At 29.0% G+C, this 12,281-nt stretch overlaps 1 protein-coding gene across 5 annotated transcripts in view; it reads left to right on the forward strand.

The window, feature by feature from the left end:
• The window catches only part of LOC118181920 (transient receptor potential cation channel subfamily M member-like 2), a 248,503-nt gene that overhangs the window by 136,417 nt on the left and 99,805 nt on the right, over window positions 1-12,281 (forward strand). For all 5 annotated transcript variants that reach the window (XM_085814764.1, XM_085814766.1, XM_085814765.1 and 2 more), the window contains 4 exons: window positions 2,355-2,547; window positions 7,939-8,134; window positions 8,216-8,372; window positions 8,958-9,051. In XM_085814764.1, the coding sequence (XP_085670890.1) occupies window positions 2,355-2,547; window positions 7,939-8,134; window positions 8,216-8,372; window positions 8,958-9,051 (640 nt within the window). The remainder of the gene's footprint in view (window positions 1-2,354; window positions 2,548-7,938; window positions 8,135-8,215; window positions 8,373-8,957; window positions 9,052-12,281) is intronic.

A 12,281-nucleotide genomic window follows, 5' to 3' on the forward strand; every position in this document is an offset into this window, starting at 1 on the left:
TGTGGCAATATTTGTTTTCAGTATGATCTTCATTCCTACACAGTGTGAGAAAAAAAAAATTGTCTAAAGAGATTTTTGTGTGAAGTTCCACTTATTGGATGTCCAGGTGGACTTATACAGTATTGTGAGGCTGAGTTCTGTGCAAGAGATCTGTATACATAGCTATCAAATACATATGTGCCAGTGAAGTATATGGCCAAGAAATCAGGATTAAATTGGTTTTGCTCTTAGCAAGTCATTTAGACTCAAATAATAATGGTCCAGGAGCAATGTTTCTTGGTGCAATGGTATGGTTGTCAGAATGTCAGTAAGATTCAAGTACGGCAGTTTGATGATCTCTTTATGGCTAAACTAAGATTTGTCTTAGAATCGGCTAATAAATATGTGATGGTCTGGAATAAAAAAAGAACATGCAGCCAGCTCAGGAACATATTTGATCACTGCATCTGAAACCACTGGAATGGGATGATATGGGCTGTCTTTTATTGGTTTATGTTCTAATCCTCATGTATTGACAGGATGTATTGTGATGATAGATTGATATCAGGATCAATTCCATAAAACCATGAGTGGGCTTTATACTGCAGCAATTGTTCTAAATTTTCTTTTTTCGTATAGAACAAACCTTATGGAAAGATATTTTCAAAATGAAATGTGTTACCTGGATGATATGACCAGCATCTGTGAAACCAACATTGTGGAAGAATGATGCATCTCCATTTACTTCTACCAAGGAGCTGCATACTGTCCTTTTATGGAAATTGTTCTTTGATGTTCTGAATTATTTGATTACAGGAATAAATTCATTTTCAATTTTATCAGATCATTCAGAAGGAATTTCCATGATTTTAATTAGCTTTATTTATTTTTCTTCTTAATTTGCTAAGTATAAAATAGGATTGCAGTAAGTAAAATATTCAAGGATTAGAATTCTAAATTTGTGCGTGTGTTTTACTTTATTACAATTATTTCATAAGTTATACACATGTTCTTTTAAATTTTACTTTTACTCAAGGCTGAACTTTATTAACTCTGCTTGATTTGTTGTTATCTGCTAAACGTTTAGAGCTAATTGAAACAAATTATTAAAACCTTTTGTGGAAATCATTACAAGTAAAAATAATATTAAATAATATTTATCCATTTGCAGTACTTGTTTTCTAAATGTATGTCTAAAGTATGCATTAAATGTATTATTTATTGGCACTGAATGAAAATTTTATCATTATTTGTATTAAAAAACACTTTTGGGGTACAGAGCATAATTAAATTTCTTAAACATATGAATGATTAATTCATAATTATAGAGAAGAGTCTCATTCATTATTATAAACCCCGGAATGGTAACATTATTTAAGCAATATAAAATGTTTACGTACGTTCATAATTTATCATAAAAGTGTGTTTATTTAATCATTTTATGATGAAGTACAAAAATAGTAAATATTAATAATTTTATTTAAGTATTATGTTGGATATTTTCTCATTTTAGATTTAGATGCTGAAGCATAAAGCATACTTCTGAAACATATGCTGTTGAAAATTAAATCAAAACTTAAAATTGTTTTTCATGTTTACAGCTGAACTTATGTTTCAAATATTTGATTCATTCTCTCTATATTTACTTCCTTGATGATTGACAGATGATATTTTTCTTTATCTTATAATTTCGGCATTTATCTGTTTTATAATTTTGTCATGCGACTTGAAATAGAGATAAGCAGACTATCAGTAGCATCAGCATCTGTATAAGTTTATGCGTTCTGGTCTTACATGAATGATATTTCTACTCAGTATTTGTGGATGCTGGGCATTCTGCTTAATCTCCAAATTTAACAAACAATAAAAATAGTTTAGTAACAATAAAGTAAATTAGAAAATGTGTTACTTTTCATCTTTGCTAAGTGGCTAAACACACCTTTGCTAAATGGGTAAATTTCTATTATAGTGCTGATGAAGGAGATATTTAAGTTACCTGCATATATATCGTCTTAAATATGAGTAAAATTGCCCTCTAGTGATATTTTGTGGAAACTTTATTCTTTTTTTCAAATATGTGTATGCATCTGTTTTTAAGTTTCTGGATGTATTGTGGTCAGATGGCATATATTTTCAGTAACTTTTTGTGATGTCTTGCATTTCTAGGGATAAAACGTTTTTTAGCCAAATTCACCTTCCACATCATTTTCATATACTTGATGTTCCATTCTCAGCCCTATGGAAGACTTGTAACTTTCTCCAAATTAGAAAATTTCAGGAAACTGCTATATCTATTAACTATCTAAATTTTGTTATACTACAGTTTTGGTTTTAAGCAAATGTTTTACTTATATATATATATTCTCAATTTACAGGCCCAAAGAGTTGAAATTGAAAATGAGGGTAACCATCCTGAAGAAAATAAATATGAGTTAAATCCAGATCATTCCCATTTCATTATTGTGAGAGACAACACAATAAATAAAACTGGCATAAATCATTTTATACTAAAATTGGAACAATACTTATCTTCAGCTGATTCTATTCAATGTGATATTGATGCTATTAGTAAGTTCATTTGGTTAATTTATTTATTATTATTATTATTATTATTATTATTATTTTTTTTGTAAATATTCCTTCAGATAATAAAACACAATTTTATTTATTGCATCTTTGATAGAATCTGTTTATCAAGCCTGGCAGTGTCATTTTCAAAGTCTTAAGCGATCAAAGCAGTTGGCCTGTCATATATATTAAATATATTATTTTAAATTGAAATATACTTTAACAAACATATAAAACACCTTTGCTAGTTAGTTAATTTTAAAATGCAGTGCTTTTAATATTTGCATTCTACTATAAATGAACTCAGATTTTTCATAATTGAAAATGATAGATGAGGTGATAATTTTTTAAAAGTATTTTCTGTCGTCAGAAATGAAAAAGAATTTCATTTTATCAGTTTTAACTTGGAAACACTCTCCTCATTTGTTGTAATTACTGGTACCAGAATTTTCTATTTAAAAAATTCATAAGGTGAACCATACTTTAAATGTCTCTTGAAGTGTACGTGTGAATGAAGGAGTAACTTCTGGTGTTTTTTCCCACTCCAGCAAAAAGGTCCTGTAAACTGAACAGTTCAGTGGTCATCACTTACCACTGATGACTGTTTATCTGTTTTCAGTTGTGGATTGTGTTAAAATACTTTGCAAAATTTTGCAGTTTTCATGTAATGAGCTTCTTCTATTCAGTTTTTTAAAGTCATAAAGAGATTAATAGTGTGTGTTTTTCTATACTGAACTGCTTGGATTTTTGTCTGAATTAAAAAAATGTTTGGAAAGAAGAAATATTTTTGAAAATGCTTTTTTGGATCTACTGTAGTTTTTTGGAATATTCGTAATTAAACATTATTATTTATTCATTTCTAATAATTCTATTAAGTTCTAATGGTTAAAAATACAGGTTTTGGTACAAAAGCAAAATAACTGCAGCAGTACGGATCCAAATAAAATAAATTAAAAGCACAGATAAGATTTTTTTGACCAGAAAAGAACTGGTTTGGGAGGGAATGTCCTGCACACCAGAAATAAATCTAGTCAAAAGCTCAATTTACTTTGGTGACGCTATAAAGATGTGCTAGACAAAACAATTCCATCTTTAAAGAAATAAATAATTTCATCATTCATTTATTGTTTTGCACTAAATATAAGAAAGATTTGAATGACACCTTCTGTAATTGGAGCCCTATATAACCGTCTGTGTCCCCTGTGCCTAGAGCCAGGCATGGTATTTTATTAAAGATTTAAATGTTTTAAGAATGTAGACTATTGAAAAATGGCAGGAACATATGGCATTCCATGCTGGGAATATTTAGCAGTTTTCATAAAATGCATTTAAAAGAGTGGTTACATCTTTTAAAATTTAATCGTAATATCCTGAAAAAAATTATTATTTACTTCATTAAAATATGATATTCAGGTATTGTATAATATAATAAAAAAATTGTTATGCTAATGTCCTTTTCTAGTTTGAATCGACTAAAACAATTTGTTTAAATTATCATCTGCAAAGGGAAAGGTGATTTTATAAATCAATCTCTTGTATCTCAGAAAATGAATAGACCAAGTAGTTTTCATTCAAAAAGTTTCAAAATGTATGATATCTTATGGACTGTTTTCACACATGTAATCATTTTGCAAGATACCGAGTATAATTACCTGCTTATTCTTCATTTCAGCATCTGGATAATTTGTTGTACATCTTCTATACCTGTTCACTGGAAATATAAATTATCACCTTTTTTGTTTAATATGTAATTGAGCAAAAATATTCTGTCTGAGGTAGAATTCACTTTTTAAAAATTTCTAAGTTTATTGTGTGTATTTGGCAAATACCTTTCTCAAATATCATGCCAATAAAATAATAATAATTTAGATATTAAATCTAATTATCAAAAAGTATGAATGCTACATTGATATTTTTTGTGGTCTAGTGTGTAGTTAGAATGTAAATTAATGAATGAAAGCATAATTTATTTAATATCTGAGTAATACTCATTTATTTTTTAAATGGCAATTTGACTCATTTATATTTTTAAATGCCAGTTTATAAAACTGAAGATTATACATGAATGATAGCATTATTATTAAATAAATTTTGGTAAGTAAATATCTATAGTTATAAATGAAAGACTAAATTTAAAAAATTGATTCTGCCTTATACAAAAAAGTGCAAAATTGTTAATTTACATAGAAATTTTAAACAAATATCTCTTGTCATAAAAACAGGGTTGCCACGCTACCTGGAAAACCGGAAAAAGTCAGGGACCAAAAAAGTCAGGGAATTTCATACAACGATCCCGCTAAAAAAGGCGAGTTTTGCGCCGACGTCGGAAGAGATCACTTTTTTGGCGAATTGTGTATCACGTGTCATTCGGGCAGCTGACATAGAGCCAATTTTCGCAGCTCCAATTTGATTGTCTTTTTAGAAAGGCAAAGCAAGTTTCCCACAACTTTTGGTTTCCAGTAACCTCGAGAATCGCATGTGCAGTGCATGAACTAAAGAAAGTACCTGTTCTCGTATAAAACAAAATGGGTTTAATCCTAGTATACGGTACCATGAAGGATAGAATTTAAAAAATATGTATTATAAAGAAGGAAAACCTCTCTGCAACAGACGTGGCTCGGTTCCATCATAGCGGGAAACAGCTGTGCATGCACAATATATCTGTCGCCAAAGCTCGAAACCGGTGTCGAAGTTCGAAGGTCACGTTATCAAGAGTTCATAAAATGAATATCGTTTAAAATGTCTTTAAACTCTAAAGGAAAAGAAAATATTTTTTGCCGCAAGTAAATTAATTCATGGATTAGTTATTTTGAGGGGGGGAATCTACGAATATCCGTTTATAAAATTATTGCGAAAAATCCAAGAAAAAAACGTTCTTTGATAAAACGTTTCTTCTTGGATTTTTCGCAATAATTTAAAAACGGATTTTCGTAGTTTTCTTTTTTGTCAAAGAACGTTTCTTCTTAACACGTGTTTCTCAATTTCCTGTACACATCGCGGAGAGGGAAATTCTGGCCGTTCCGTCGTCAAATCCCTTGGCAAATTTTCCCTCCGCTTTTTACATAGACGTTCTTTGGTGAGAATAATCTCCTTGTATGGTACAGCGGGATTTGGCAACATGATGATGAGCAGTAAACGGGTCATTTTGCTCTTGGCGACAATTTTCAAAATCATGCGAAGGCCGTATCGTATACTAGGATTTTACCGCAAAATCATTTTTTTCTTCTTTTCTTTTTTTAATAAATACCTTGTCATTTTGCAGTAAAATGAAAAAATAGTAATCGATCATCTAGGATAACCATGTAATATAACTATATTCGCTAAAATATCGTTGATTATTCTAATTAAATTTTTAAGTAATTATCTTTATTTTTATGTTATTCATATCATTTAATGTTGCTTCTTCCCTCTAAATTTATTTATCATTAGTAAATAATATTTCCAAATTTCAGGAAATTTTCTCTGGTATAATCCTGAAATTAATTCTGGCAGTATGATGACATCACGAAATTTAATGCACATATTTTTTCCTTATGTATGCTGCGAAATAAATATAAAATACCTCAATTTAGTAAAAAAATATCATTAAATAGATTTCTTTCTTTCGTTTTAGCTGCAGAATGTCTGCAAAAAAAGACTTATTTTATTCCAGATTGGGCAGATTCTAATCTCAATCTTCAGTGGAGAAAACAACTCCTATTATAATTATATTTGTGTTTTCAAGTGTTAAGGTGCCTTTTAAGAATACACCTCACACAAATTAAATTTACCTAAAATCTAACCTAACTTTAAGCATTGCGTTGTGATTTATAAGAACCGGGATTAGCCTTGTGTTGAACTGGGGATGATCATGAGTAATAATTAAATAAAACGTATATATCTTAAATTTTATTAAGTTTTTTAAGCGGAAAAGTAAACAAAATTATCAAACAAAGTGTACCAAGAATAATTAAGAATAAATATCGTCTGGGATTTATTGAATAATTAAGTGAATTTGCTACACAGTACAAGTAATACCATAATTAATTTACCTCTTAGCACAGCCAACGTACATTACGCGGATAGACTGGAATTTTCTCGAAACATACCTGGAAAACCTGGAAAAGTCAGGGAATTTCATTCTCCTGTTTGAGTGGCAAATTTTCCGTCCTCTTTTTACATAGACGTTCTTTGGTCAGAATAATCTCCATGTATGGTACAGTGGGATTTGGCGACATGATGATGAGCAGTAAACGGGTCATTTTGTTCTTGGCGACAGTTTTCAAAATTACGCGAAAGCCGTATCGTATACTAGGATTTTACGGCAAAATCTTTTTTTTCTTCTTTTCTTTTCTTTTTAATAAATACCTTGTCATTTTGCAGTAAAATGAAAAAATAGTAATCAATCATCTAGGATAACCATGTAATATAACTATATTCGCTAAAATATCGTTGATTATTCTAATTAAATTTTTAAGTAATTATCTTTATTTTTATGTTATTCATATCATTTAATGTTGCTTCTTCCCTCTAAATTTATTTATCATTAGTAAATAATATTTCCAAATTTCAGGAAATTTTCTCTTGTATAATCCTGAAATTAATTCTGGGAGTATGATGACATCACGAAATTTAATGCACATATTTTTTCCTTATGTATGCTGTGAAATAAATATAAAATACCTCAATTTAGTAAAAAAATATCATTAAATAGATTTCTTTCTTTCGTTTTAGCTGCAGAATGTCTGCAAAAAAAGACTTATTTTATTCCAAATTGGGCAGATTCTAATCTCAATCTTCAGTGGAGAAAACGACTCCTATTATAATTATATTTGTGTTTTCAAGTGTTAAGGTGCCTTTTAAGAATACACCTCACACAAATTAAATTTACCTAAAATCTAACCTAACTTTAAGCATTGCGTTGTGATTTATAAGAACCGGATTAGCCTCGTGTTGAACTGGGGATGATCATGAGTAATAATTAAATAAAACGTACATATGTTAAATTTTATTAAGTTTTTTAAGCGGAAAAGTAAACAAAATTATCAAACAAAGTGTACCAAGAATAATTAAGAATAAATGTCGTCTGGGATTTATTGAATAATTAAGTGAATTTGCTACGCAGTACAAGTAATACCATAATTAATTTACCTCTTAGCACAGCCAACGTACATTACGCGGATAGACTGGAATTTTCTCGAAACATACCTGGAAAACCTGGAAAAGTCAGGGAATTTCATTCTCCTGTTTGAGTGGCAACCCTGTAAAAATCTAGTCTTTATGTAGTTTTATGTTCAAAACTTTGATATGGTATGAAAGTATGATGAAAGTATATGAAAGTATGATATGAAATTTCAGACTCTCTTGAAAAAAATTTTTTGCCTTATGTTTAACTATTTGTTATTTTTAAAGCACCTCGACGACATGCAGATGTTTGTTCATTATCAATAAATGAGATCCCAGTAGTTGCTTTGCTTATTCAAGGAGGATATGAATGTGCACGTCTTATTTTAGAGCATCTAAAGAAGCATCTTCCAGTTGTTGTTGTTCGTGGTAGTGGGGGATTAGCAGACCTGTTAGCATATGCATATTATGAAATTTCTGAAAGGTAATTAAAAAGAACTATTAATAAAAAAATGCAATTTGATTTATATGATGGTATAGGTATTTATTTATGTTTTGTTTCTAGACCTAGGGGCATATATGATGCTGAGTATGTGGAAAATTCTTTAAAACCAGAGTTATCTAGCAAAATTGCTCATCATTTTTCAAAGCTCAGAGAAAACAACTTAGCAAGGAACCTATTTCGTGATAGAATTATAGAATGTGTCCGATATGCACATCAGGTATTTTGAAAGTCCTTTTTATGAATTTTACTTATTTTTATGAGACAATTTTTGTGTAATTTATAAGGATAATACTAAAATACATAAAACAATAATATGTATACTTATTAAAATTAAATCTTAACATTTTATATTTCATTATTTTTCTTTTTTGGTATGTGTGTGTAAACCTGCATGCAAATTATTTTTATGACAACTCTTTTAGGTGGCTGGCCATTTGAGTGGGTAGTTTCTAAAGAGATAATGTAGCAAATATATATATAAAAAAGTTTGACAATCCCTAACACTAAAAATTCTAAAGATATGCTATTTTTAAATATTTTGTGATTTTACTGTTTAATTTTATGTGGCATAAGTGCAACACATAAAATGCGTAATAACAGAAAAAAATATTTTAGCAAGAATGAGTCCAAGAGCAGAGAGTGTAAAAATATTAATAAATCCTCTGGTGGTATGTAATGTGAATCCTTTCTTTCATTTTTGATTTCTATTTTAATTTTGTTTCTGTATCTGTAGTGATTGCCATAACTTTTTAAAATAAGAATTCATGTATTGTATTTAACAAGTTTTCTTTTCTACTTTTAGAATGGTCAAGTGTATCTTACAGTATTAAATTTGCACAGTCATACATGCAATATGGAGGATTTAGATGAGCATATTTTGCGTGCCCTTTTTAAATGTGAGTTCACTTATTAATTGGATTTAAGTGTACATTTATAGAATTTTAGAATCTTTATTTTTAATTAGGTTTAGATTAATTTAATCTTTATTTTTAATTAATCAATTAATAAATAATTCTATTTAATGATTAAAACATATAACTTTCAGTAAACATCAGCGCTATTTTGAAAGAAAACTGTTCTATAATTTTAAACAGAATTAAGAATAATGCTAATTCTGAAGGTGGAAAGAGTACAATGAAGATATTAAAAGTAATCATAAAACATGATATGAAAAGCCAACTTTATATTAATGGATTATGTTATATGTTTTTGTAAACTGAAAATATAATAATCTTGCTCATGAAAATTAGCTACATTAAAACAAAAATTTTATATAATTTGATATGGGATTTTTGTAATGAAATATTTGAAAACCTGAATTAGAATTCACAATTACCCTGTATTAAGCTTTGTCCTCTAAAATTTATTTATGAAAAAGACCAATTTTAATAAAGAATGCAATAGATGGTGATTTGGCCAGATGGTAAATAATTGATTTCAGCTATATCTGGCTTTTCAATGTAGTAGTTAATAAAATTCTATCTGAAATAATGTTGAAATTAATGAGCAACCATTTTAATATGAATGTTTTATCATGAGCAACCATTAATGCTGAATGAATTAGTCACTAAAATTTTTAACTAACAGTAGTAGTAAATGAAAGTATACAATGCTCTAAAAAAGGAGATTAAAGCAAAAATTTTCCAGTTTCAGTTTGCAAAGCAAATTATTATATATTATTTGTTTGAATACTGTGTTAATTTAAATCATATTACAAATTTGAACCTAGCAGAATTCGGCAAAAATTTTTTAGATTAATATAATTGAAGTATCTTGAAGTTTGTTTTTTGAACTTTATTTGCATAATGATTGCTTTAAAAAAGTACCAAAATTCAGGAATGATATTAAGATGTACTGCATACAATAGAAATTAATAGACCCTGAATATTTGGAAATAGTGTTCAAATTAAAACATTGTAAAGGTGTTGAATAGTCTAAAGAGAAAAGATTATTTCATTTTTAATTATATATGTTCGTAAGAATAAGCATTGAAAGGAAACAAACAGAATGAACACTTTTCTATGCCATTCATTTTGGAATCAAAGTTTAAATATCTCTAAATAGTATATAGAAATTGATATCAGTAGTTAAATATATTTAATTAAAGACTTTACTACCACATTGAGAACTATAAATGTTGCACTGAGTATAACCGAAAACTGTCAATGTTTTTTTTTCTTTCTAAAAGTATTATATAGTCAAAAGTCGTTAATCCGGACTCGTCGGGACTTCGGCGATTCCAGATTATAGATCATCAGTTTAAATCTGGTAAGATGGCACGCAGAAATTACAAAATTAAAAATATGAAACCGTAATTTATGAAATAAAGAACAATTATGATCTAAAGGATATCAAAATTTACAAAAAGAAAAAGCTTAATATTTGTTTACTTTATTAAACATTTCTTTCAATGTAAGTTGCTTCGTTTCATGTGATAATGCTTTCTCTTTAATTCTATTAAACAGACATAATTTCTTGTTTAGTTACAAAGTTCCGCTGTTCAAGTCCTATAATTGCTGTGTTGAGAATACCGACTAATTTGTCAATCGAAATGTTTTCGTTTTCAATAACCTCTGGGTCACTTTCTTCAATGTCGGAAGCGAATTATAATGACGAGGGACTTGATTTAAATCATATCAAAGACGGAGTACATCGAGATGAAATACTACACTTAGTAAGGAATTATAAGCCAAATAAAATAAAAAATCTGCCCTGAAGATAAGGATAGTGCTGACAGATCAACTTCCAATTCATTGCACGCCGAGGCGTGAAATTGATAAACAGATTTCGGATTTCGAAACATACTTTCGCTTTGTAGATACAAATTATGTATTAGTAAATATATATCGGAAATTCTATTTGACATAATCGAAAGTTCAAACTTACTTTTATAAAATTGCTGTAACAGTCTGCAAAAAATAATAAGCCGGATCCAATTCGAAGGCAATCGGCAACATTAACTGAATTAGATAATTTTAGCTTAACTTGTACCGTCCGTTACACATTAAACGCGCATGCGCACACACATATTCGCAACTGTAAAGGTCTTACGAGCACTCGTAAGCACCTGTGCTCATGCATGAACGCGATGCATGCGCAGAAAGTTTTTAGCTTTGAGGTCCGTATTATGGGTGTCCGAATTAACGACTTTTGACTGTAATCTTTTTCTCTATAAATATATATAGGTTAGTTGTAATTTAAAAACTATTAATTGCACTTAATTCATGTGAGGTAAATTGCCATTTTTTGGTAGTTTTTAATAGGTTACTATTTTTTGGGTAGGTTTCATGAAATATTTTATGCGAGTTTTTTTTTTTTTTTTTTTTTTTTCATTCATGTTTTGTATTTTTGAATCTCTTCATTACATGTCAAAATCTGGTTTTAGGTCTAGATAGATATGCAGTGAGAAGTGAAAATGCTGCATTTGCATAAAATATGATTAATCCATAAAACCATGGTTAAAAAATGCCCTTTCTATTCTTAGTTTTGTCAGTTTATAATTTACTAGCCGCTACGTGGCCAGCCTTTGTCTGGCTTTTAAATGTAGCAGAAAAGTGCCTAAAGGAAACACCAAACATTAAATTTAAAAACTGCACAGAATTTTACTCTGTAGAGCTTTATCAAATTTTTTTTTAAATGTATTACATATAAAAAAATTATAATGAAATATGCAATATCCTTTAATACAAATATTAATTATCCTAATAAATTAACCAACTTCCCGTTGCAAAATCTTAAGAATTCAAATGGTATAAAGGAAGTTAAGAACTTTGTTTCTTAAAACAAATCGTGCAAAACTTTTTATATAATTAAAACATAATATAAAAAATTACAATGGAATAAGCAATAAATCTCATATTTTCAAGAGAAAACAGTCAGCAGTCTAGTATCCAAAGCAATGAAGGAAAAACTGTTGCTTAAACCACATTTCTAAAAGAATGAAACTATTATCAGAAAGCAATAATCAATCAAAATTGTGTTTTGTATATGACGTAATTCAAAATATACAAACCTCTTTGCCATTGGCTAATAAAGAGAGGGGGGAAAGGAAATTCTTTTCTGTTGGGCTTCACGAGACATATGCTCCTCAGAATCAGAAAATTACGATGTACGTGTTGCGTGTCCA

The sequence above is a fragment of the Stegodyphus dumicola genome, chromosome 4 (genome assembly GCF_044657685.1).
Source record: "Stegodyphus dumicola isolate Sdum_Otavi_A_Nest chromosome 4, ASM4465768v1".
NCBI lineage: Eukaryota > Metazoa > Arthropoda > Arachnida > Araneae > Eresidae > Stegodyphus > Stegodyphus dumicola.